At 41.0% G+C, this 27,231-nt stretch overlaps 2 protein-coding genes across 7 annotated transcripts in view; one reads left to right on the plus strand and one right to left on the minus strand.

Moving 5' to 3' along the window:
* The window catches only part of nol8 (nucleolar protein 8), a 50,654-nt gene extending 26,860 nt beyond the window's left edge, over positions 1 to 23,794 (minus strand). Inside the window, exons 1-6 of one of the 3 annotated variants that reach the window (XM_061940485.2) lie at positions 23,641 to 23,794; positions 15,996 to 16,145; positions 10,958 to 11,020; positions 10,805 to 10,883; positions 3,877 to 4,030; positions 1,400 to 1,698 (exon numbers count right to left, since the gene is read on the minus strand). In XM_061940485.2, coding sequence (XP_061796469.2) covers positions 1,400 to 1,698; positions 3,877 to 4,030; positions 10,805 to 10,883; positions 10,958 to 11,020; positions 15,996 to 16,145; positions 23,641 to 23,764 — 869 coding nt within the window. In that variant the 5' untranslated portion in view covers positions 23,765 to 23,794. Of the gene's footprint in view, positions 1 to 1,399; positions 1,699 to 3,876; positions 4,031 to 10,804; positions 10,884 to 10,957; positions 11,021 to 15,995; positions 16,146 to 19,758; positions 19,898 to 19,953; positions 20,035 to 23,640 lie in introns of those variants that run through there. The other 2 variants (XM_061940508.2, XM_061940501.2) reach the window with 2 other exon arrangements.
* cenpp (centromere protein P) overlaps positions 23,506 to 27,231 on the plus strand; it is a 136,445-nt gene continuing 132,719 nt past the window's right edge. The window contains exon 1 of one of the 4 annotated variants that reach the window (XM_061940749.2): positions 23,506 to 23,818. Coding sequence is in view for 3 of the 4 variants with exons in the window: in XM_061940734.2 (XP_061796718.2) it covers positions 23,942 to 24,122 (181 nt within the window). In the remaining variant the exon portion in view is untranslated. The other 3 variants (XM_061940734.2, XM_061940726.2, XM_061940742.2) reach the window with 3 other exon arrangements.

Raw genomic sequence — 27,231 nt, forward strand, 5'->3', positions numbered from 1 at the left:
TTATATAGCAATACGGCCTCACTGCACAGCAGGCCAGCAGTTAGCAGAGTCCGCAATCCATGGTGAGGCACAATTGAGTGACGTGCCTCAACTGGCTGCTGTTCACTCTTCTCAGTATTTGAACGGCAAATGTGAAAATTCAGCGATTTTAAATAAAAATAATCTAAAACGGGTGAAGTTAAATGGAAAATAACTTTATAGTATAATCACTGGATACATATAACAATTTAATAAAAAAAATTATTTTTACATTTTTTTTCTTTCCATGATGGCAGGTGAGGCCCCGCCTCACCTGCCTCTAGTGACTGCACGTCACTGTCATAAACAGTCAAGGGTATTCTAGTAAAATATGCCGGGATGAGATGTGTCTGTATCAAAATATTACTTGAAATACATTTTTTGGCAGCAGCAAAGTGGTAATTTTGGGCAGATTTTAGCTTTGTAAAGGGTATTTCAACAAGTAAACAGTACAGTAGGTACTATATGTAATTCTTATAAGGGTATTCTAGTCAAATATGCAGAGATAAGATGTGTCAATATCAAAATATTACTTGAAATAATTTTTTGTCAGGCAATATTACATTTAAGGAAAATTTTACATAAATCCAAACACTTTATAAATATTTATTATGTGCACGAAGACTTAACAGTTACAATTGTATGCATCCTCCAAACAAGAAAGAGGTTTGATCACATCAACATCGGACTAACAACAGTCCTTTAAATCTCATTAATACCACAGAAAAGGCAAATTGTCATTTTCCGGACACGATAAAGGCTTAAATAATGTTGAATACGTAGCGTTACAATAACCACGAAGATAAAAGTGTTTGTCTTACATCTAGTAATCCACTGTGGACTGACCAAGCCAAGCAATGCAGGTTTAGCGAGCTGTGTGCGTTCCCGCGAAGGAAATACATTTTTGGCTGGAAATCACATTTTGGCACAACACCGGCAAATATAAACAAAACAAAGGCGGAAAGAGATAATCGATTAAAAAAAACAAGCAAACCGGAGTTTTGACCCGGAAAAGGCAGGGTCGGTAAAAAAATAAAAATAAAAATCCGCGTCGCAGGGATATAGAATATATCTTTATTGTCATTGTACATTGTACCACGAAATTGTAAGCAAAACCTAATTTAGTGAAAATTCATATCAACACATAAAAACATAAGGACATAGATAAAAATACATAAAAATACCAAGTCCAAAGGATGCGCAGACTTCTGGAAATGCGCTTCCTTTCTGATTTAAATGCGTAAAAAGACAAAAAAAGTGCGTTAACGGCAACATTGTAAGAACTTTGGGACATTTTGGATCCCTTTTACCCCAGTTGGACAAGACTTGGCAAAACCATAAGGACCGTTATTAAGAATATAGAGAAAAACAATCATGTTACCTGCTTGTGCTCACAGCTTTATGGGAGACGACCGCATCCGTCCGACTTTTCTTGGGTCTCGGCGACTTGTACGCCGGGAACTCGCCCCGCCTCTTCCTGCTGATGTCATCGTCTCCCCCGTCAACATCCCAGGTAAGCTGGGTGACGGGTGTGGGGTGGTCTACGTCAGGCAGGACCAACTTGCGGATGTTGTGGCAGTACTTGGACGGGTCATACTTGAGCGTTCGAGATTTGTTTCCTTGCTGACACTTCAGCTGCATGACGGGGAGGACTCGTCCAAATTTACTGACCACCCAGTCCTGAGAGCAGAAAAAGTGAGTCAAGACCTTTTGTCTTTTTCTAGAGTTTTAACTATTTTAACATACAAACATATTCCAATTCTACACACTATTCAGCCTGTATTTAATCCTAATTTCAAACAGTCGAATGAACCGAATTAATGTATTCCAATTGAAAAAAATATAAAGACAGAACAATAAGATTATATGGACAGCCGTAAGTGTTTCCATTTTGCTTTGTATTTATTATTTTACTTATCTTTTGTCTGGTTTTGTATTTGTTTCGTATCATCCCGTGAGGTGTATATTATTTTTTTGTTCGGTTTGTACTTCATGAAGTTTTGCACTTGTTTTTTTTTTGTGTGTTTTATGTTTGTTTTCATTATATTTGGATGTATTTGTTTGGTTTGTATGCTTGTGAATCTGAGCTATCCATTAACTACTTATTATGTAGAAGGGGGCAGGAAATATAAGATTTTTTTCATCCTGTGCCTTCTCAAGCATCCATCCATCTTCTTCCGCTTATCCGAGGTCGGGTCGCGGGGGCAGCAGCCTAAGCAGGGAAGCCCAGACTTCCCTCTCCCCAGCCACTTCGTCCAGCTCTTCCTGTGGGACCCCGAGGCGCTCCCAGGCCAGCCGGGAGACACAGTCTTCCCAACGTGTCCTGGGTCTTCCCCGTGGCCTCCTACCGGTCGGACGCGCCCTAAACACCTCCCTAGGGAGGCGTTCGGGTGGCATCCTGACCAGATGCCCGAACCACCTCATCTGGCTCCTCTCGATGTGGAGGAGCAGCGGCTTTACTTTGAGCTCCCCCCGGATGGCAGAGCTTCTCACCCTATCTCTAAGGGAGAGCCCCGCCACCCGGCGGAGGAAACTCATTTCGGCCGCTTGTACCCGGGTTCTTGTCCTTTCGGTCATAACCCAAAGCTCATGACCATAGGTGAGGATGGGAACGTAGATCGACCGGTAAATTGAGAGCTTTGCCTTCCGGCTCAGCTCCTTCTTCACCACAACGGATCGATACAGCGTCCGCATTACTGAAGACGCCGCACCGATCCGCCTGTCGATCTCACGATCCACTCTTCCCTCACTCGTGAACAAGACTCCGAGGTACTTGAACTCCTCCACTTGGGGCAAGATCTCCTCCCCAACCCGGAGATGGCATTCCACCCTTTTCCGGGCGAGAACCATGGACTCGGACTTGGAGGTGCTGATTCTCATCCCAGTCGCTTCACACTCGGCTGCGAACCGATCCAGTGAGAGCTGAAGATCCTGGCCAGATGAAGCCATCAGGACCACATCATCTGCAAAAAGCAGAGACCTAAGCCTGCAGCCACCAAACCAGATCCCCTCAACGCCTTGACTAAGCCTAGAAATTCTGTCCATAAAAGTTATGAACAGAATCGGTGACAAAGGGCAGCCTTGGCGGAGTCCAACCCTCACCGGAAACGTGTCCGACTTACTGCCGGCAATGCGGACCAAGCTCTGGCACTGAGCATACAGGGAGCGGACTGCCACAATCAGACAGTCCGACACCCCATACTCTCTGAGCACTCCCCACAGGACTTCCCGAGGGACACGATCGAATACCTTCTCCAAGTCCACAAAACACATGTAGACTGGTTGGGCAAACTCCCATGCACCCTCAAGGACCCTGCCGAGAGTATAGAGCTGGTCCACAGTTCCACGACCAGGACGAAAACCACACTGTTCCTCCTGAATCCAAGGTTCGACTATCCGGCGTAGCCTCCTCTCCAGTACACCTGAATAGACCTTACCGGGAAGGCTGAGGAGTGTGATCCCACGATAGTTAGAACACACCCTCCGGTTCCCCTTCTTAAAGAGAGGAACCACCACCCCGGTCTGCCAATCCAGAGGTACCGCCCCCGATGTCCACGCGATGCTGCAGAGTCTTGTCAACCAAGACAGCCCCACAGCATCCAGAGCCTTAAGGAACTCCGGGCGGATCTCATCCACCCCCGGGGCCTTGCCACCGAGGAGCTTTTTAACTACCTCAGCAACCTCAGCCCCAGAAATAGGAGAGCCCACCACAGACTCCCCAGGCACTGCTTCCTCATAGGAAGATGTGCCTTCTCAAGCATAGGTGTGTAAATATGTGTTTTGTTGCTAAAGTTTAATTGTCTATTGATCAAAAATGCACATCAATGAAGGAGATAAATAAAAAAAATGAATGAAAACCTTGTGTCCTGGTATTTCTGTCCCAGGCACTGCAGCCTTCATGGTGAAGTTGTCCACACCGGCTTGGCTGAGCGACTCCAGCACCATCTGTGTATGGGGGCAATCTGCAGGCTGGTGGGGGCGTTGCAACTCCGCCTGCCTCTCCTGAGCCAGTCTAAGACAGCAACATCAGAAGTCAGCAAAATAGCCACCTTTCTTGCAGCCAGTCTGTGACACTGCTTTTAAACGACGATAATATAAAATATATACTATTTTCCCTGTAGTCTACCCAACACTAGAGATGTAACGCGTTACTGTGGTTTCAAAGTCTTCACAATAATTCCGTGACGTGTGACTAACGTTCCCTCTAAGGTGCGCGCCTGCGCAATTGCGCACTGCTCACGCGTCCTCTGCACACAGCAAATTTATGCCGCTCAGAAAATTATAAATCCCATCTGAACTCTAAACAAAATAAACACAATGTATTCATTATGAGTGACAGGTGACAACAAAGAACATTTGCATACCTGCCAACTTTTGAAATCAGAAAAACCTAGTAGCCAGGGTCCAGGGGCCGCAGGCCCCGGTAGGTCCAGGACAAAGTCCTGGTGGGGGGTTCAGGTTCGCCCCCCGACGCAAAATGATTATTAGCATTCAGACAGGTTAAAATGTTGCTAAAACCATCACTTTTCTATCAGTCACAGTGACTTTTCAAAACAAAAATATTACAGCAAAAATCATATGGGTTGATTGACATGTTTATTCTGTAAGCTAACTTCAATAGTTTGAAATAATTTTGACAGTTAATGCCAGTTATCCTGTCAACCTTTCACAAGACTTCAATTTGTTAATTGAAAGTATAAACAGTATAAACACTTTTTACAGTAAACAAATGGTAAAACAGTATTAAACAATTCCATTAAAAAAAAATTGGTGTCATTATTAACTTTCTGTCCAAGCTTGTATAATCTACTGCCTTGTTCAATTGTAAAAAATATTCTGTGCCTAAAATTCACATTTCTATCACAATTATCATACTGTAAACATGGTAAGCTAACTTCATTAAAATTAATAGTCCTGTCAATAGCATGGAATTACAATTCAAATGTAGTTTTTTTGTAAGCCTTTCAAAAGAATTCAAAATATGAAAAATTAATGAAAATGAATTTAAGCCATCAGACACTTGAAAAGTGGCACATCACATCTCTAATGTAATCATTTTAACTTTTCAACAGAAATAGCACTGCAAAAATATTAAGGACATACTTCTGTATTTTGGTAGTTATGCTGTCAACATTTAACAAGATTTCTTCAACTTGGACTTGAAAGCATAAATAGTATAAACACTTTTAACAGTATAACAGTACTAAACAATTACAATAGATAACATTGGTGTCAATTCCTTTTTGTGGCTAAAATCCGAAAAACGTTGAAAGTTTTCCACTTGTATCGCTAGCAACGGCATTAGACTTGTGTTTTTTTGTCCCAACGTGGTCTTTTACATCGCTAATTCCTCCGTGTCCGATCGAAAAATCTTGTCTGCACAAGGTGCAATTCACGTAGTTTTCACCCTTTTTGGAACGGATAATTATTCCCGGATAGGCTTTTGAATATTCTTCACGGAATGACTGCAGTTTTCTTTTCGGTTTAAGACTCGTTTGCGATTTTTCTCCGGCTGATTCCATGATCGTTCGCTCGTTTGGAAACAATGGCAACTGGTGCCTCGTGCTTGGCAGCGGTGCTATAAATAGCCTCGCGCATGGCATTCGGAATGGCTCGATAGGAAGTTACGGGAAGCAGTGTCGATTGTCATTGTTGTTACGCGATTTCGTGAATAAAACTTAAAAAAAAAATTTTTTTTTAATTAATGAAAAACCGTATTTTTTATCACTGCAACCGTAACCCGGAATAGGTTGATGAAAACCGTACTAATTACGGGAAAACCGGAGTAGTTGGCAGGTATGCATTTGTTAACATTGTTCAATTATCGTCTGTCGAGACACATTCAGGACAGGAATTCCATCGATCCCTTTATTGAGCAAAAACATTTGTAAAAAAAACTTCTATCTACAAAACCCAAAACAAGTGAAGTTGGCACGTTGTGTAAATTGTAAATAAAATCAGAATGCAATGATTAGTAAATCCTTTTCAACTTATATTCAATTGAATAGACTGCAAAGATAAGATATTTACTGTTTGAACTGAGAAACCTTTTTTTTTTTTTTGCAAATAATCATGAACTTAGAATTTAATGGCAGCATAACATTGCAAAAAAGTTGTCACATGGGCATTTTTACCACTGTGTTGCATGGCCTTTCCTTTTAACAACACTCAGTAAACGTTTGGGAACTGAGGAGACACATTTTTGAAGCTTCTCAGGTGGAATTCTTTCCCATTCTTGCTTGATGTACAGCTTAAGTTGTTCAACAGTCCGGGGGTCTCCGTTGTGGTATTTTAGGCTTCATAATGCGCCACACATTTTCAATGGGAGACAGGTCTGGACTACAGGCAGGCCAGTCTAGTACCCGCACTCTTTTATTATGAAGTCATGCTGTTGTAACACGTTCAGAATGTGGCATGCAACGGTACTTGGTATAATCCTGCATGGGACAATCCGACTTTATTATTATTTTTTTTTAATTGTGACATTATATGACGTGAAAAAATTAATTATGATCTTTTTTTTTGCCATATTGCCCAGCCCTAGCGGGACCGGCAAGGTGGAGGCGGTAAACGTTGTAAACAGGAAGTGAAGTGTTCGTAGTAGATGAGAGGAATTGTTTTTTGAGGACATTTCCTAAAAAAAACCCCATCAACATCCACCCACAACTTTTTGAGTTATGTTGCTAACAAACAGACAAACCCTGGCGAAAACATAACCTCGTTGGCGGCGGAGGACTTTTGTCTTGAGCCTGTCCAAGGTGACACGACCAGCCGGGGAAATCACCCCCAAAAAAACTTTACACCGTGGGAAATATGAGTAAACTAAAAAGCTACTTGGTAATCCTCATGTCCATTCATCCATTTTTCCACCGCAAAATGGTCACTTTAAAGACATCAATTGTAAGTTCTTTTTTGAAATATTTGCTTCAATCAGTAGATGTTCCTGCACAGTTATTTGCACTTAAAAATACATGTTTGTAATAATAACTATGATTAGAACATTTGAGCATTATATTTGTGTTTAAGTACATTAAGTGTGTTTATCCTAAACATTCCTGCCATTTTACACATTATTTTTGGACATACGCCACAATAATATCATACCGTGGCCTTAATACCGTAATAATATCGTTCTGTGAGATTTTGATAACGTTACATCTCTACTAGGGATGTCCGATAGTATCGGGCTGCCGATATAATCGGCCGATAAATGCTTTAAAATGTTATATCGGAAATTATCGGTATCGGTTTCTAAAAGTAAAATGTATGACGTTTTAAAACGTTGCTGTGTACACGGACGTAGGGAGAGGTACAGAGCGCCAATAAACCTTAAAGGCCTACTGAAACCCACTAACATTTAACATTGCGACAGCATGGTGGCCAGCTATTAAGTCGTCTGTTTTCATCCCAAAATTCCACAGTATTCTGGACATCTGTGTTGGTGAATCTTTTGCAATTTGTTCAATGAACAATGGAGACAGCAAAGAAGAAAGCTGTAGGAGGGAAGCGGTGTATTGCGGCCGACTTCAGCAACACAAACACAGCCGGTGTTTCATTGTTTACATTCCCGAAAGATGACAGTCAAGCTTTACCATTGGCCTGTGGAGAACTGGGACAACAGAGACTCTTACCAGGAGGACTTTGAGTTGGATACGCAGACGCGGTACTGTGAGTACGCTTCCAAACATTTGATCGCTTGCCCGTACGTGCGTGCCGCTATGTGCATGTCACGTAAATAATTCAATGTATACACCCTGATGATTATCTTGTGTGATGACTGTATTATGATGATAGTATATATCTGTATCATGAATCAATTTAAGTGGACCCCGACTTAAACAAGTTGAAAAACTTATTCGGGTGTTACCATTTAGTGGTCAATTGTACGGAATACCGTATGTACTTCACTGTGCAACCTACTACTAAAAGTCTCAAAAAGTCTCACGTACGTAACTTTGGGGAAATAAGTGCTGTATGAACTTTGGGGAGGTGAACGGTTCTTTGGGCTGTGGGATTGAGTGTGTTGTGCAGGTGTTTGAGTTGGATTGGCGGGTTATATGGACGGGAGGGGGGAGGTGTTTGTTATGTGGGATTAATTTGTGGCATATTAAATATAAGCCTGGTTGTGTTGTGGCTAATAGAGCATATATATGTCTAGTGTTTATTTACTGTTTTAGTCATTCCCAGCTGAATATCAGGTCTCACCCGCCTCTCACAGCATCTTCCCAATCTGAATCGCTCCCACTGCCCTCTAGTCCTTCACTCTCACTTTCCTCATCCACAAATCTTGCATCCTCGCTCAAATTAATGGGGAAATCGTCGCTTTCTCGGTCCGAATCGCTCTCGCTGCTGGTGGCCATGATTGTAAACAATGTGCAGATGTGAGGAGCTCCACAACCTGTGACGTCACGCTACTCGTCTGCTACTTCCGGTACAGGCAAGGCTTTTTTATCAGCGACCAAAAGTTGCGAACTTTATTGTCGATGTTCTCTACTAAATCCTTTCAGCAAAAATATGGCAATATCGCGAAATGATCAAGTATGACACATAGAATGGACCTGCTATCCCCGTTTAAATAAGAAAATCGCATTTCAGTAGGCCTTTAAAGGCATTTCCTTTACGTGCGTGCCGTCCGAGTCACATAATATCTACCGGCTGTTCTCATCACGAATTAATGCAAGGCATACTTGGTCAACAGCCATACAGGTCACACTGAGGGTGGCCGTATAAACAAGTTTAACACTGTTACAAATATGCATACCTGCCAACTTTTGAAATCAGAAAAACCTAGTAGCCAGGGTCCAGGGGCCGCAGGCCCCGGTAGGTCCAGGACAAAGTCCTGGTGGGGGGTTCCTTCGCCCCCCGACGCAAAATGATTATTAGCATTCAGACAGGTTAAAATGTTGCTAAAACCATCACTTTTCTATCAGTCACAGTGACTTTTAAAAACAAAAATATTACAGCAAAATACTGCAGCATTATCGGCAGCAAAGCAAACCAAATTCTGCCAAGAAATTTCGTTTGAGTCTATTTCTTCCGCGAGTATTTTGTAAATGTTTTCGCCTGTGGAAGCCATATTGCATTCCCTCAAAGACAGAAGTACTGACAATACTTTTCCAATGTCGTCATCGAAATATCGAACACAAATGGGGTATAATCGGTGTTGCCGTCAGTCGACATGCTAAATGGTTCCGTCTTCATGACATCGGCGATACTTTTTGAGGATTCTGTTCCAAGACACTGAATAATGTTTGATGTTTTGGTTCGACCACATCCATATTTTTTGGCGATTTTCGAGTCGGGAAACATTTTCCGAAATAACTGTCCCATGTGATCAGCCAGTGCGATTGGAAGTCCATGCTCAATTATTGCCTCCGTAAATAAAACTTCGGCATTTATCACATCCAAAGAATCTGTTTGGGCGACGAAAAACGTTGAAAGTTTTCCACTTGTATCGCTAGCAACGGCATTAGACTTGTGTTTTTTTGTCCCAACGTGGTCTTTTACATCGCTAATTCCTCCGTGTCCGATCGAAAAATCTTGTCTGCACAAGGTGCAATTCGCGTAGTTTTCACCCTTTTTGGAACGGATAATTATTCCCGGATAGGCTTTTGAATATTCTTCACGGAATGACTGCAGTTTTCTTTTCGGTTTAAGACTCGTTTGCGATTTTTCTCCGGCTGATTCCATGATCGTTCGCTCGTTTGGAAACAATGGCAACTGGTGCCTCGTGCTTGGCAGCGGTGCTATAAATAGCCTCGCGCATGGCATTCGGAATGGCTCGATAGGAAGTTACGGGAAGCAGTGTCGATTGTCATTGTTGTTACGCGATTTTGTGAATAAAACTTTAAAAAAAAATATTTTTTTTTAATTAATGAAAAACCATATTTTTTATCACTGCAACCGTAACCCGGAATAGGTTGATGAAAACCGTACTAATTACGGGAAAACCGGAGTAGTTGGCAGGTATGAATATGCGCCACACTGTGAACACACACCAAACAAGAATGACAAACACGTTTCGGGAGAACATCCGCACCGTAACACAACATAAACACAACAGAACAAATACCCAGAATCCCTTGCAGTACTAACTCTTCCGGGATGCTACAATATAAACCCCCTCCTGAAACCCCCTACCCCCACCCACTCCATCCCCGCCCACCTCATAGTCTCTTTCAGGGAGAGCATGTCCCAAATTCCAAGCTGCTGTTTGGATAGATAGATAGATAGTACTTTATTGATTCCTTCAGGAGAGTTCCCTCAGGAAAATTTAAATTCCAGCAGCAGTGTACAGAATTGAGATCTCATTTAAAAAGTAAAAAGTAAATAATGGGGGTATAAATGGAAACAGAATAGAAAAATATTACAATAAGAATAAAAATAAAAAGCAACAATTAGAATAAAAATATAACAGTAAAATAAGAATATAACAAGAGAAACTAGGCAGTAGTGACCATGTTATGAAAAAGTATTGCACTGTTATTGTTTTGAGGCATGTTAAAAAAAATAATGCACTTTGTGACTTCAATACTAAATATGGCAGTGCTATGTTGGCATTTTTTTCCATAACTTGAGTTGATTTATTTTGGAAAACCTTGTTACATTGTTTAATGCATCCAGCGGGGCATCACAACAAAATTAGGCATAATAATGTGTTAATTCCACGACTGTATATATCGGTATCGGTTGATAACGGTAATTAAGAGTTGGACAATATCGGAATATCGGTAAAAAAGCCATTATCAGACATCTCTAATCTCTACCCAACACTAATTATTGTTACCTGTGCAGAAAGCTCTCCTTCGCTGGTTCAATCTGCAAAGTTCCTCCTTTCCATTTGGACTTGTTCAATACTGTCATACCTAAAGGAGAAAATAAACGTGTCAAGTTCCCGCTTAACAAATGTGGACTTTAAGTTGCTGCTACATTGACTTACACTTCTTCAGATCTGTGTCAGAAATCTTGATGTTGATATACGCAAATGTTTTGTAGGGAACACCTGCGAAGGAACGACAGTTTGATCACATGCATTTGACTAGACATTCAATCCGAAAAGTATGCACAGCGCTGCATTTTTCCCACATTTTGTTACGTTACAGCCTAATTCAAAAATGGAATGCATTCATTTTTGTGCTCAAAATTCTACACACAATACCCCATAATGACAATGTAATCATGTTTTATTAAGGTTTTGCTCATTTTTTTAAACAAAAAAAAAAAAAGATCACATGTACATGAATAAGTACACACACCTTTTGCTAAATTATTTGTTGAGACACATTTAGCAGCAGTTAAAGCCTTAAGTCTTTTTGAATACGATGACACAAGCTCGGCACACCAATCTTTGGGCAGTTTGGCCCATTTCTCTTTGCACTACCTCTCAAGATCCATCAGGTTGGATGGGAAGCGTCGGTGCGCAGCCATTTTCAGATATCTCAGAGATGTTCAATTAAGTCTGGGCCTCTCAAGGACATTAAAAGAGTTGTCCTGAAGCAATTCCTTTGATATATTGGCTGTGTGCTTAGGATCTGAAAGATGAACCGTCGTCCCAGTCTGAGTTCAAGAGTGCAGGTTTTCATCCAAGATGTCTCTGTACATTGATGCATTCATCTTTCCCTCTATTCTGACTCGTTTCCCAGTTTATGCCGTTGAAAACCATCCCCACAGCATGATGCTGCCACCACCATGCTTCACTGTAGGGATGGTATTGGCCTGGTGATGAGCGGTGCCTGGTTTCCTCCAAACATGACGCCTGGCATTCACGCCAAAGACTTCAATCTTCGTCTCATCAGACCAGAGAATTTAGTTTCTCATGGTCTGAGAGTCTTTCAAATGCATTTTGGCAAAATTTTTACTGAGAAATGGCTTCCGTCTGGCCACTCTACCATACGGGCCTGATTGGTGGATTGCTGCAGAGATTGTTGTCCTTCTGGAAGGTTCTTCTCTCTCCAAAGAGGAATGCTGTAGCTCTGACAGAGTGTCCATCGGGTTCTTGGTCACCTCCCTGACTAGGGTCCTTCTCCCCCGTTTAGACGGCGGCCCAGCTCTAGGAAGAGTCCTGGTGGTTCCAAAGTTCTTCCATTTACGAATGATGGAGGCCGCTGCGCTCATTGGGACCTTCAAGGCAGCAATTACTTTTTGGTACCCTACCCCAGATTTGTGCTTCGAGACAATCCTGTCTTGGAGGTCTACAGACAATTCCTTCGACTTCATTCCATGCACTGTCAAGTGTGGGACTAGGGATGTCCCGATCCGATATTTGGATCGGATCGGCTGCCGATATTTGCCAAAAATTGCGTATCGGCAAGGCATGGGAAAATGCCGATCCAGATCCAGTTAAAAAAAGAATTCCGGTCCGTGTTTTCCAACGCACCGATTTAAATAATACATTCCACTTTTCTGCTGCTCCTTATTTTCCGTTCCGCATTTTCCAGCACACCTTCAACACATCCACACGTCTGTGAATTCTCACGCAGTTGCTTTTAGCTGCTGGCATTACACGACAGGCTCTTCTCACTCTTTTCTGTCTCCCTCTCACAGACAGCAAGCGCACCTTCTTACACACGTCACATACTGTCACGTCCAGTGTTGGGTTAGTTACTGAAAACCAGTAACTAGTTACAGTTACTAGTTACTTTATTTCAAAAGTAACTCAGTTACTAACTCAGTTACTTACACCAAAAAGTAATGCGTTACTGTGAAAAGTAACTATTTAGTTACTTCTTTTTTTCTTTTTCTTTTTTTAAAGCTCCCATTAATGCCCTTTTTGCCTTCATTTCAGTACTGTTATTGCACTGGAGAATAATACAATCTGTTGATCAACTTGACATGCATTTTTATTTTCCTTTTAACATAATTAATGAAAAACAGTGCAACATAAAAAGGCATTCCTCCTTTCTTTAAACTTGGACCAATGACCATTAATAAAAAACAAGTTTAAGTGCAACATAAGAAGAAACATCATCTTCCTTGAAACATAGGTAGTGAAATAAAGCCTGACATCTGGAGTGATGCTGCTGTCTTCCACACTTGGAGCCATGGATTGTAGAATCCTTGTTTTCAGTGGCAGGATCATTGACACAGATGGTGAAGTTTCAGTGCTCAGTAGAGATGTAACACTTTTGAGGGGTTTAAGCACCTAGAGGACCTCATCTGCCACTCTCACATCATCATCAGACAGGGTGACATTTGTCTTGAGGGTGTTGTGGGTCAATGCAGAGTATATAGCTGCCTGCTGCTCCAACATATCATAAGTGGAGTTCCACCTCGTTGGGACATCATGTATGAGCAGGCAGCTTTAGCATTTCTTGCTTTGTCTTAAGCACATGAGCAGCTGTTGTGCTTGGGTGGAAGTAAGAAACCTTCCTGATCCTCCCAAAGAGGCGCTCCATCCTATTGACTGAGATTCCCTTCTGTGATGCCAAATTCACTACATGTGCAAAGCACCTATCTGTGGTCCCAGTCCTGCCTCATTCTCTCTAATTATTTAAATTTTTGGCATTATCACGTGTGACTGGGATATCTTTATCTTCCATTCCTCCACTGCTTGTGTCAGTACCTGCGCAAGGTGACTCTCGTAGAGGGGGCGTGTCTTCTCATCTCCCAGTCTGCTGTGATGAAGTGAGCGCTTATAGTTCCGCTGGACGTCCAGCCGTCTGTCATGAGCGCAACAGATGATGCTCGGGATAGTTCATCCACAACTTTTTTCTTCTCCTGCTCATACAGATCTGGCACAATCTTATTGCTGAAGTAGGTGCGCGACGGGATGTCGTAACGTGGTTCAAGCACGTTCAGCATGTGTTTAAAACCCTCGTTTTGCACAACCGAATCTGCACTTATAAACACACCGATTCAATGGCGCTGGGCGTTCAAGCTCCTCCGTTATTGCGCTCGCCATGACCACGCTGTGTGTGGACTGAACGTGCCAACAACTTTTTTTGTTTGTTTCATATATCAAACCGCGGATCAAACCTCCCCTCCCCCCCCCACCCCCCACACACACATAGACCGCGCCTCTTTTCTTCTCTCCGGCTTGTGACAGAGGAAGATTCAGAAGAAAGACACCGCAGCGCTTCTGTTTCTAGCCGATACTACATCAAAAGTAACGTAAAATAACGCAGTAACGCATCATGTAGTAACGGTAACTAAATTACTGAATAAAAAAAAATAACGCGTTAGATTACTAGTTACCGCCGAAACTAACGGCGTTACAGTAACGCGTTACTTTGTAACGCGTTAGTCCCAACACTGGTCACGTCATACGTCACATACTGTCACGTCATACGTCACATACGTATACGTCCTCCCCGAGCAGAGAGGTAGCAGCATGGCTAACGTTAGCTGTGATGCTAGCGCAGCCGTGCGAGCAACGCTCCCTCTAAGGTGCTTGCCTGTGCAATTGCACACTGTTTAAACGTCCTCTGCGCATAGCAAATCTATGCCACGCACAAAATCAAATAAAAAAATAAGCGCATAACAATTTTCGACACACGGACACGACAGAGAAAACAGTTTTCGTCATCATTGTTCAAATATTGTGACGTCTGTCGAGACGCTTATCTCCATTCGGTGCCACACGCCCACACCATCAAAATGCCGAGGCAAAAATTTCCAGATCAACACCGTATGAAAAAATTAGTGATTTTTTTAGTTGTGATTTCCTTCTCTGCATGAAAGTTTAAAAGTAGCATATATTAATGCAGTATGAAGAAGAATGTTTTAATGTAGACATGCAAGCCTTGAAAGAAAATTTTGAAAATCAAGACTACATTTCCTGCAAATGGGTGCATTTCTACCCTATATTTTAACTTTAGATTTATTCTCATATCAAACTCTTTTGGCTGTCTTTTTGACACTTACATCCGGCGCCCCCCTCCACACCCTGGATTATAAATAATGTAAATAATTCAATGTGATTATCTTGTGTGATGACTGTATTATGATGATAGTATATATCTGATAGTATATATCTGTATCATGAATCAATTTAAGTGGACCCCGACTTAAACAAGTTGAAAAACTTTTTGGGGTGTTACCACTTAGTGGTCAATTGTACGGAATATGTACTTCACTGTGCAACCTACTAATAAAAGTCTCAATCAATCAATCAAAACACATAGAATCATCATACTGCTGTGATTATATGCATCAAGTGTTCATTCAAGGCTAAGGCAAAATATCGAGATATATATTGTGTATCGCAATATGGCCTTAAAATATCGCAATATTAAAAAAAGGCCATATCGCCCAGCCCTAGTTTCAATGATGCCATTTCTGTTTGTCATGTATAATTTTGTCTATTTTGTATTTATCCTTGAATAAACAGGTCAGTTTCTTGTTACCAACCATTGTGTATTATTCAAACTCCCCTAATTCAGCTGGCTAGTTGTTATCAAGAGTACTAAAACCCTTTTCAACATGATTCTGACAACTAAGTAGGCTAAATAACTTTAAACTTTAATACATGCTCGGATAGGCCAGTATCGGTCAGTATCGGTATCAGTCAGTATCGGTATCGGATCGGAAATGCAAAAACAATATCGGTATCGGATCGGAAGTGCAAAAACCTGGATCGGGACATCCCTATGTGGGACCTTTATATACAGACAGGTGTGTGCCTGATAGTACATGTGATTACTTAGTTTTATTTTTTAATACATTCGCAAAAAGCTCTTAAAAACATTTTCACGTTGTCATTATTGGGCAGTGTGAGTAGAATTTTGAGGACGAAAATTGATTTATTTTATTTTGGAATAAGGCTGTAACGTAACAAAATGTGGAAAATATGAAGTGCTGTAAATACTTCCCGAATGCATTGCAGATGAGTAACAGTGCATTATGGTACTGATATTCTTTAAAAGAGGCTCAGGTGCTATTTGAGGCGTTTATTTAAGTGCATAACTTCCTCTATTTGAAAATATACAGTATAATATTGCAATTTATTGTTACTTTCAGGGTGTCAGTGTTATTGTTACCGTCATCATCCTTCCTCGTCCGGAGCTCCACATCCTCCACGCCTCCAAACTTTCCAAATCGATCCTTCAGATCTTTCTGGGTGATCGTGTGGCTCAACCCACCGACATACAGCCGCTGCATCTCAGTGGCCAATGCAGCGCTGTCACTGCCTAAACACAACACAAATGTCAGCAATGTGACTGGCAATCCCTGCCATATTTTCAAGACATGGTTTGAACTGGGGATGCATATTAGTGATCGTAAACAAATATCTCGTTATCGGAGCATTTTTATTGTACTATTACAGCCACCAGTCGCATCGGATCTAATTATAGTGGTTTATTTAGTCAAAAGCTATACTAAGCATGAATTTATTCCTAGATTTGCTGGGGTTTGTTCGTGTGTTTTTTTATTTAGCAACAAATACATATGGGCTGATTTCTAATATTTTTTAGGAAACGTCATATGGGATAAGGAACAAGTGATTTGTTTTGAGGGTAAGCCGCATCACCGTCGGAATTCACGATTCCTTTAAAAGCAGTAATTCTCAACAGCTAATTCTCCATCTAGTGCAGGGGTGTCAAACTTATTTTAGCTCAGGGGCCGCATGGAGGAAAATCTGTGCACACGCGGGTCGGACTACTAAAATCAGGGCATTAAAACAAAAAAATAAAGCCAATTCTGATTGTTTTCTTTGGCCAAAAACAGAACAAACACATTCTGAAAATATTACAATACAAATATGGAAAAAATACCGGCGGCGGTAAAGTTTAGATCAGGGGTGCTCACACTTTTTCTGCAGGCGAGCTACTTTTCAATTGATCAAGTCATGGGGATCTACCTCATTCATATATATAATTTATATTTACTTATTTATGAAATATATGTTTTTGTTAACAAGTTAAAGGTGTTTAAAGATAATGCAAGCATGTTTAACACATATAGTTAATATTGTTAAAAAATTAAAGGTGTTTAATGATAATACAAGTATGTTTAATACATATAGTTAATATTGTTAACAAGTTAAAGGTGTTTAATGATAATACAAGCATGTTTAACACATAGTTAATATTGTTAAAAATTAAAGGTGTTTAAAGATAATACAAGCATGTTTAACACATATAGATTCCTTTCTTTCATGAAGACAAGAATATAAGTTGGTGTATTACCTGATTCTGATGACTTGCATTGATTGGAATCAGACAGTAGTTATGATAATGTCCGCATTTTCGAATGGAGGAGAAAAAAAGTCCTCCTTTCTGTCCAATACCACATGAAAGTGGTTGGTTTTTGGCATCTTATTTGTCCGGCTTCCGTACTCCTTTGTATACACTTTACAAGAAATACATTGTCGGCAAACTCCGTAGCTTGCTAGCTTGTGCACGCCAGCTTTCTGAGACTTTTATTTTGGTAGCGCAGGCAGGATGAAGCAGAGCTTTTATTGTGCAACTGTGCAGTCGGTCTTTGGAGTTTTGACGACAGGTACGGCGCCAGAGTCTGTTGAAATAAAGTGTTTCTCGCCTTCCAGTCGGTAATTTTAATGAGCTGGCAGCAGCCAGCGTCATCTCAGAAGACCCTCGGGTGCCGTGAATGTCAATCAAGTGACGAAAGTGACGTCATAGTGAAGATTTATGATCGCTCATTTTTAGGACTATTCTTTTAATGCCTGGCTGGTGATCGACTGACACACCCTCCGAGATCGACCGGTAGCTCGCGATCGACGTAATGAGCACCCCTGGTTTAGATCCATGAAGGAAAGAAGAAAGTGAATGAATGTTTATAACTAAATACATTTACACATGCATAAAAATGTGCATTATTTTTTTTAATGATCTAAGTCATGTTTAGTGGGAATTATATTTATATAGCGCTTTTTCTCTAGTGACTCAAAGCGCTTTACATAGTGAAACCCAATATCTAATTTACATTTAAACCAGTGTGGGTGGCACAGGGAGCAGGTGGGTAAAGTGTCTTGCCCAAGGACACAACGGCAGTGACTAGGATGGCGAAAGCGGGGATCGAACATGGAACCCTCAAGTTGCTGGCACAGCCACTCTACCAACCGAGCTATACCGCCATTTATGACAACCTTTTTCCAAAACACAATACAGAATGTGAGATATAACAGGCTAATGCATACATTTATCATTTGTTTTCAAAACGGTTACAAAAAAGTGCGACCCCCAAAAATTACTGTGGGACCCCATTTTTATGACTTGATGGCGTCCCTGGAACCCCATTTTGAAAATTCCTAGTGCCACTGATTGAGTATTGGTGCATGCAAAACAGCAGCAGGCGGCTGTGGCCTGCGGGCCGGTTCTAATACTAATCAAATATCATCCCGGGGGCCAGAGATAGTTCATTCGCAGGCCAGATCTGGCCTGTGGGCCTTGCCTTTGACAAATAGGATCTAGTAGTAGGTCAAATAATCACTTAATAAACTATTCAGACAGTGTTACTGTTCAAACTGTGTGTCGTGGCCAAAATATTAAACATACTTGTTAAATGCAACCGCTGCCTTGGTTTTTGATGAATAATAAGGCCTACTACGCCAGTGTTTTTCAACCTTTTTTGAGCCAAGGCACATTTTTTTCATAAAAAAAATACGGAGGCACACCACCAGCAGAAAAGGTTAAAAAATTAAACTCCACCAGGTTGTCGTGCCTTATTTTGAGTTTGTTGTTGTTTCCTGTGTATTGCTTTAGTTCCTGTCTTGCGCTGTTATTTTGGTGACTCTTCCTGTTTTGTTGGTGTTCTCCTGTAGCAGCTTCACGCCTTCCTGTGAGCGCTATTGCCCGCCCCTGCTTTGTTTTCGCAATCAAGACTATCTAAGTTGTGCGTACGCTATCCTTCTTTGTGGGGACATTGTTGATTGTCATGTCATGTACGGGATGTGCTTTGTGGACGCCGTATTTGCTCCACACGCTGTAAGTTTTTGCTGTCGTCCAGCATTCTGTTTTTGTTGACTTTGTAGCCAGTTCAGTTTTACTTTTGTTTTACATAGCCATCCCTATGCTTCAGTGCCTTTTCCTAACGGTACTTGCCTTTTGTTGATTTTTGGTTTAAGCGATACGTACCTTTTTACCTGCACGCTGTCTCCCGCTGTGCTCTGCCTATTGGGATCACGACAAACCATCCTCGACGCGTTCCAACTTCTACAAAGCAATGAACTACCTGCTGCCACCTACTGATATGGAGTATTACATGGTTACCCTGCCAAACTCTACACTTTGACCTACTCAGTGGCCTAGTGGTTAGAGTCTCCGCCCTGAGATCGGTAGGTTGTGAGTTCAAATCCCGGCCGAGTCATACCAAAGACTATAAAAATGGGACCCATTACCTCCCTGCTTGGCACTCAGCATCAAGGGTTGGAATTGGGGGTTAAATCACCAAAATGATTCCCGGGCGCGGCCACCGCTGCTGCCCACTGCTCCCCTCACCTCCCAGGGGGTGATCAAGGGTGATGGGTCAAATGCAGAGAATAATCTCGCCACACCTAGTGTGTGTGTGACAATCATTGGTACTTTAACTTTAGACAACGGCACATTATTATGACTATTGATTTGCAAAAAATATTTTTTTGGACCACTTGGGTGAAGTTGCATAATTTCCCACGGCACATCAGGCAATATATCACGGCACACCAGTGTGCCGCGGCACAGTGGTTGAAAATCACTGTACTACGCTACTGGATATTATTGTTGGTGATTATGGTGATACTTGGAGAGCAAAGTGTTCTCGGTGAAAAAAGTTTGAAAACCACTTCTTTAAAGGATTGTTTACCATTGATGAAGAGAATGTATGATTTGTTCATGCGGCCACCAGCGTGTCCCACAAAATATTAACTTGATTCGATCAAAACTAAACTAAGACAGCGACAGAACATGTTTTTTTTTAAACAAACACGTTTACGTAGAACTTAACACGAAAAAACATGTGCAGCGATACATAAAGACAGAGAAGACCTAAAGTGTTTACCTCACATGGGTCCAGCTGGTGTTACTTTTAAATGTGATCGACAACCCAGTCCTCGCGTCATTACAGTCCGCTATTTGTTTCCGTGCAATTCAAAGGTTCCGCTCGTCTTTGGTGATTTTGAGAAATAAACAAAACTTTCACACAATCAAAAAAAAATACGGTTTTTTTTTTAACCATACTTCGACAAATGTGTAAATAAATTACAAAATTAACAAAATATATGCGATAATCAATGTCATAACTCAATCTATTTTTGTTAAGGGTACGATCAATAACCGGATCCTGGATAGTGTTTATAATTAAGGCATATTGGCATTGGTAAGGCAGTAATATTTGCTGTCGTGTTTGTTCCAACTGACTATCAATAATTACAATAACTCACTACATTATTGCATACTTGCCAACCTTGAGACCTCCGATTTCGGGAGGGGGGGGGGGGGGGGGTGGGGGCGTGGTCGGGGGTGGGGCGGGCCTTGGTTGGGGGCGTGGTTAAGAGGGGAGGAGTATATTGACAGCTAGAATTCACCAAGTCAAGTATTCCATACATATTATATATATATATATATATATATATATATATATATATATATATATATATATATATATCTACATCCTGAAAATATGCAAACAAAACTGTGTTTAGATAATTGATACTTCAAACTTGCATAAATAAATATTAAGGAATATAACATAACTTGGATTCTGAGAGTTTCAAAATGTAATGAATAAAATGCTAAAGTTGTTGATAAACAAGCAATTATTTTAATAATTAAATATGGTCATTTTAAATGAATTATTATGATAATTTAAAATCAATTATTTCAAATATGTTTATTTTAATGTATAATTCTATGGCTGGATGTAATAAGGAGTCACGAAAAAATACAAATAAAGATACAATTAATTTTGATGTTTTTAGCTAAATATAGTAAAAATGTATTCAGTTTTTTTTTTAAATTAATAAATATATTTATTTTTAGGTAAAGTAAACATAATAATACAATTTATCTCTAGTCTGGATGATTTAGTTCTTGTCACCCTGTTGTCCTCCCGTCATGAAAAAAGGCTGTCCTCACTCAGATCCGCGTGGAGCTGGAGGGGGCGTGGCTTCCAGCTCCGGTTGAAAATCGGGAGATTTTCGGGAGAATATTTGTCCCGGGAGTTTTTCGGGAGAGGCGCTGAATTTCGGGAGTCTCCCAAAAAATTCGGGAGGGTTGGCAAGTATGCATTATTGACATGGTCCCAAGAGTCAAAAGAAATAATAAACAACTACCAAAGTGGATTTCGCAAAGCAAGAAACACAAACGACCCAGCAGTGCAGCTGGAAGAGGAAATTAGAAACGGACAAATAAAGAAAGAAAGTATAATTGCAGTATTCTTTGACATAGAGAAAGCTTATGATATGTTGTGGAAACAGGGGTTGCTGATAAAACTAAATAAAATTGGGATTAGAGGGAAAATGTATAGATGGAAAAAAATACTTCTTAACAAGCAGAACTATATTAGTAAAAATAGAGAATGAATATAGTAGAGAATATGAAGTGGAAAATGGGACCCCGCAAGGGAGTATAATAAGTCCAGTTCTACAAACCCCGTTTCCATATGAGTTGGGAAATTGTGTTAGATGTAAATATAAATGGAATACAATGATTTGCAAATCCTTTTCAACCCATATTCAATTGAATGCACTACAAAGACAAGATATTTGATGTTCAAACTCATAAACCTTATTTTTTTTTTTGCAAATAATAATTAACTTAGAATTTCATGGCTGCAACACGTGCCAAAGTAGTTGGGAAGGGGCATGTTCACCACTGTGTTACATGGCCTTTCCTTTTAACAACACTCAGTAAACGTTTGGGAACTGAGGAGACACATTTTTTAAGCTTCTCAGGTGGAATTCTTTCCCATTCTTGCTTGATGTACAGCTTAAGTTGTTAACAGTCCGGGGGTCTCCGTTGTGGTATTTTAGGCTTCATAATGCGCCACACATTTTCAATGGCAGACAGGTCTGGACTACAGGCAGGCCAGTCTATTACCCGCACTCTTTTACAATGAAGCCACGTTGATGTAACACGTGGCTTGGCATTGTCTTGCTGAAATAAGCAGGGGCGTCCATGGTAACATTGCTTGGATGGCAACATATGTTGCTCCAAAACCTGTATGTACCTTTCAGCATTAATGGTGCCTTCACAGATGTGTAAGTTACCCATGTCTTGGGCACTAATACACCCCCATACCATCACAGATGCTGGCTTTTCAACTTTGCGCCTATAACAATCCGGATGGTTCTTTTCCTCTTTGGTCCGGAGGACACGACGTCCACAGTTTCCAAAAACAATTTGAAATGTGGACTCATCAGACCACAGAACACTTTTCCACTTTGTACCAGTCCATCTAGATGAGCTCAGGCCCAGCGAAGCCGACGGCGTTTCTGGGTGTTGTTGATAAACGGTTTTTGCCTTGCATAGGAGAGTTTCAACTTGTACTTACAGATGTAGCGACCAACTGTAGTTACTGACAGTGGGTTGCTGAAGTGTTCCTGAGCCCATGTGGTGATATCCTTTACACACTGATGTCGCTTGTTGATACAGTACAGCCTACGCTCTAATAAAATATTATGATCGACGGTATCGAAAGCAGCGCTAAGATCAAGAAGCAGCAACATGGATGACGCATCAGAATCCATCGTTAGCAATAGATCATTAGTCATTTTTGCGAGGGCTGTCTCCGTAGAGTGATTTGCCCTGAAACCGGATTGAATGGGTTCACAGAGATTGTTAGACGCTAAGTGTTCATTTAGCTGCTGTGCAACAATTTTTTCGAGGATTTTCGAGATGAAAGGAAGGTGGGACACCGGCCGGTAGTTTACCATGAGGTCAGGATCGGGGTTAGGTCTTTTGAGCAGAGGATGAATAACCGCTTTCTTGAATGCTAGGGGAACAGTGCCAGAGGAAAGTGACACGTTTATAATACTTAGCACTGATGGACCTAGTAATACAAAAAAGCTCCTTGATAAGTTTCCCAGGAAATGGGAAATGGAAATGAGTTTGAACATCAAATATCTTGTCTTTGTAGTGCATTCAATTTAATATGGGTTGAAAATGATTTGCAAATCATTGTATTCCGTTTATATTTACATCTAACACAATTTCCCAACTCATATGGAAACAGGGTTTGTACATACTTAAATAGTTCATTAAAATTGATAGGGAAACATACTACAGGACTGTGTGATTCTTGCCAACAAATAGAAAGTGTAGGACATGTTTTAATACATTGTAGGAAATATAATAGAGAAAGGGAAATACTGAAATTAAGTTGAAGAAAGAAAATATTAGGTTAGCAGTGGAAGATATATTAGGATTGAATTCAGAACATATAGGATATAAAGCAATATACACTGGTTTAAATAAAAGAATATAGAATAGGGATCTGTCACGCCAACTTTCTTCCCCCTACAAAAACCTTCCCCCCATTTACTTCCGGGGTCATTTCTTCGTGCCTCATTTCTTTTTAGTTACGTCATTTCCTCTTACGTCATTGACAGCGATCGATAACACTTTGGCTTTGACACAGGACAGCAGCACACACAATATTGTAGTGAAATGGTTTCAACAATAATGTTGATTTAAAGTACAGACATTTAACAGTATTATATATTAATTAATATTTTTTGCACGTTACCACGGAGACAGAAGTTCCCAGCAGCGGCCCTAACACTCCGCCTGGAATTCTTCGAAGCCTGCTGGTGTTTGACATAAGTCCCCTGGGAGAGATAAAGACATATGTCATTCAGTGACACCACCATTTTCAGGAGATTTGGATTCTATCGATCGCTGTTAATGACGTAAGAGGAAATGACGTAAGTAAGAGAAATGACGTACGAGGAAATGATCCCGGAACTAAATGGGGGGGTTTGTAGGGGGAAGAAATTTGGCGTGACAGATCCATCTTGGTTCACACTCCATTACAGTAGGTAGCGGTAATGCACACAACAAGGTTGCTTGCCAACTACCATAAAAAATCAGAAGTAGAAGAAGAAGACGCGGTTCCGTTCACTGAACTCACTTTCGGTTCCCCCTCTGACGTCATCAAAGTGGTAGCGTCCACCCAGGGCGCCATTCTCCAAACAGTCCTTGTTGTTGTTGTGTGGCAAAAAAGGAGTGGTAAGTCCGTTTTTTGTTCATTTATTGCTAAATATATCACCCGAGACTTGTCATAGATGCGCGGTAAACATGTGAATTTTGTAATGTTTTGTTTGTCACTAGCTATGTGAATCACACGGTATTATTTTGATCATTTTGGTTATGAAGGTACACGACGGGCGGGGTCGTTTGCCACCTGATTTTAATTAGATAATCAAAACGTACACAATATTTGCTTAAAGTCTTACTATTTGCTGTAAGTGTTCAATTCTGACATGACTAAAACATAGATGTAGCAAATGACAGCACCGTTAGCTCTAAGGCAGGGGTGTCAAACTCATTTTAGCTCAGGGGCCACATGGAGGAGAATGTATTCCCAAGTGGGCCGGACTGGTAAAATCATGGCATTATAACTTAAAAATAAAGACAACTTCAGTTTGTTTTAATTTGGCCGAAAATAAGCACATTTTGAAAACGTACAAATCACAAATAATCCTCTGGACAAAACACTTCAAATTTGTTGAACATTTTTAGGAAATTGGTGCAGTTTCAAAAACAGAATGAGCTTAGACTTGGTCTCAGTGTATCTACAAAGCCAGGATTAAACTTTAAGTCACAGTCTTTCTGGGATCGAACAAAAACACATGTAAACTCTTCTAGGTATCAAATACCTCTTTTGTCATGTCCATGTATACTTGCTTAAAGTCTTACTATTTGCTGTAAGTGTTCAATTCTGACATTACCAAAACATAGCATGTAGCAAATGACAACACCGTTAGCTCTAAGGCAGGGGTGTCAAACTCATTTTAGTTGACAGGGCCGCATGGAGGAGAATCAATCAATCAATCAATCAATCAATCAATGTTTATTTATATTGCCCTAAATCACAAGTGTCTCAAAGGGCTGCACAAGCCACAATGACATCCTCGGTACAGAGCCCACATAAGGACAGGAAAAACTCACCCCATAGTCATTCACGTCGATGTGAATGACTATGAGAAACCTTGGAGAGGACCGCATATGTGGGTAACCGCCCCCCCTCTAGGGGAGACCGAAAGCAATGGATGTCAAGTGGGTCTGACTTAATATTGTGAAAGTCCAGTCCGTAGTGGATCCAACATATCAGAGAAAGTCCAGCCCATAGTGGATCCAACATAATAGTGAGAGTCCAGTCCATAGTGGGGCCAGCAGGAGACCATCCCGAGCGGAGACGGGTCAGCAGCGCAGATATGTCCCCAACCGATGCACAGGTGAGCGGTCCACCCTGGGTCCCGACTCTGGACAGCCAGCACTTCATCCATGGCCACCGGACCTGTGTAACTCCTCCTCCACATGGGAGAGGGGGGCAGAGGAGAAAAGAAAAGAAACGGCAGATCAACTGGTCTAAAAAGGGGGTCTATTTAAAGGCTAGAGTATACAAATGTGTTTTAAGATGGGACTTAAATGCTTCTACTGAGGTAGCATCTCTAACTGTTACCGGGAGGGCATTCCAGAGTACTGGAGATCGAATAGAAAACGCTCTATAGCCCGCAGACTTTTTTTGGGCTCTGGGAATCACTAATAAGCGGGAGTTCTTTGAACGCAGATTTCTTGCCGGGACATATGATACAATACAATCGACAAGATAGGCTTGAGCTAGACCGTGTAGTATTTTATACGTAAGTAGTAAAACCTTAAAGTCACATCTTAAGTGCAGAATCTATTCCCAAGTGGGCCGGAATGGTAAAACCATGGCATGAGGACGGGACGGCGTGGCGAAGTTGGTAGAGTGGCCGTGCCAGCAATCGGAGTGTTGCTGGTTACTGGGGTTCAATCCCCACCTTCTACCATCCTAGTCATGTCCGTTGTGTCCTTGGGCAAGACACTTCACCCCTTGCTCCTGATGGCTGCTGGTTAGCGCCTTGCATGGCAGCTCCCGCCATCAGTGTGTGAATGGGTGAATGTGGTAATACTGTCAAAGCGCTTTGAGTACCTTGAAGGTAGAAAAGCACTATACAAGTATAACCCATTTATCATTTATTTATCATTTATGATAACTTAAAAATAAAGACAACTTCAGGTTGTTTACTTTCTCTTACTTTGGCCGAAAATAAGCACATTCTGAAAATGTACAAATCATAAATAATCCTCTGGACAAAACACTTCAAATTGTTTTGCATTTTTCCCATCATGCTTTGTAATGGATTTAAATGGGTGTAGTTTGGATTTATTTTTTATTTTTTATAATATCCACAAAGTTCAGTGACCATGTCTGTTGACATTCGGTGTCGGTTGGATTATTACTTTTTTTTGCGCCATGACTCAGGAAGGTTGTTTGCATTGGGTCATATATTGTAAGTAATTGCTCTGCTTGTGATCTTAAGATACAATTAAAGTTCATTGATCTGAAGCAGCCATGTTTTCCACTAGATGGCAACAGAATAGCAATATCTAAGTTGTTGGACTTTTAAAATGGTTGTAAGATTTCTTATTAGTTTCATGAGTAGTTTAGTATATAATAGTTTATGTCAGACCCACTCGACATCCATTGCTTTCGGTCTCCCCTAGAGGGGGGCGGGGGGTTACCCACATATGCGGTCCTGTCCAAGGTTTCTCATAGTCATTCACACCGACGTCCCACTGGGGTGAGTTTTTCCTTGCCCTTATGTGGGCTCTGTACCGAGGATGTCGTTGTGGCTTGTGCAGCCCTTTGAGACACTTGTGATTTAGGGCTATATAAATAAACATTGATTGATTGATTGATGACGTCTTGCATGCCAATTTGAAGATTTTTGCGGGCAGCGGTTTGGACGCTCCTGGTCTAAAGGCAGCAAGACAGTGTTGTTTACTACATATTGCACTTTACAAATGATGAGTTCCCGTCTCCTTTCGAGCCCTGTACACACATATGCTAAGGAGGGAGTTTTAAAACTCTTTATCTTGGCCAGCCTTTGCAAAAGTGTGCGTTTTTAAGGACAAAATTACGCGTTTGCGTGTGGACAAGAGACCTAAATGCAGAGATAAGTATGTGTTTATTAAGTATCTGTGTTCGTGTGGACATGGTCTAATAGTGATAGGAGTTGGGCACCCTCTGATCTAATAAAACAACCACAAATGTTAACATATTGTTAAATAAAATGTAAAAATCATA

The sequence above is a fragment of the Nerophis lumbriciformis genome, linkage group LG03 (genome assembly GCF_033978685.3).
Source record: "Nerophis lumbriciformis linkage group LG03, RoL_Nlum_v2.1, whole genome shotgun sequence".
NCBI classification, from domain to species: Eukaryota; Metazoa; Chordata; class Actinopteri; order Syngnathiformes; family Syngnathidae; genus Nerophis; species Nerophis lumbriciformis.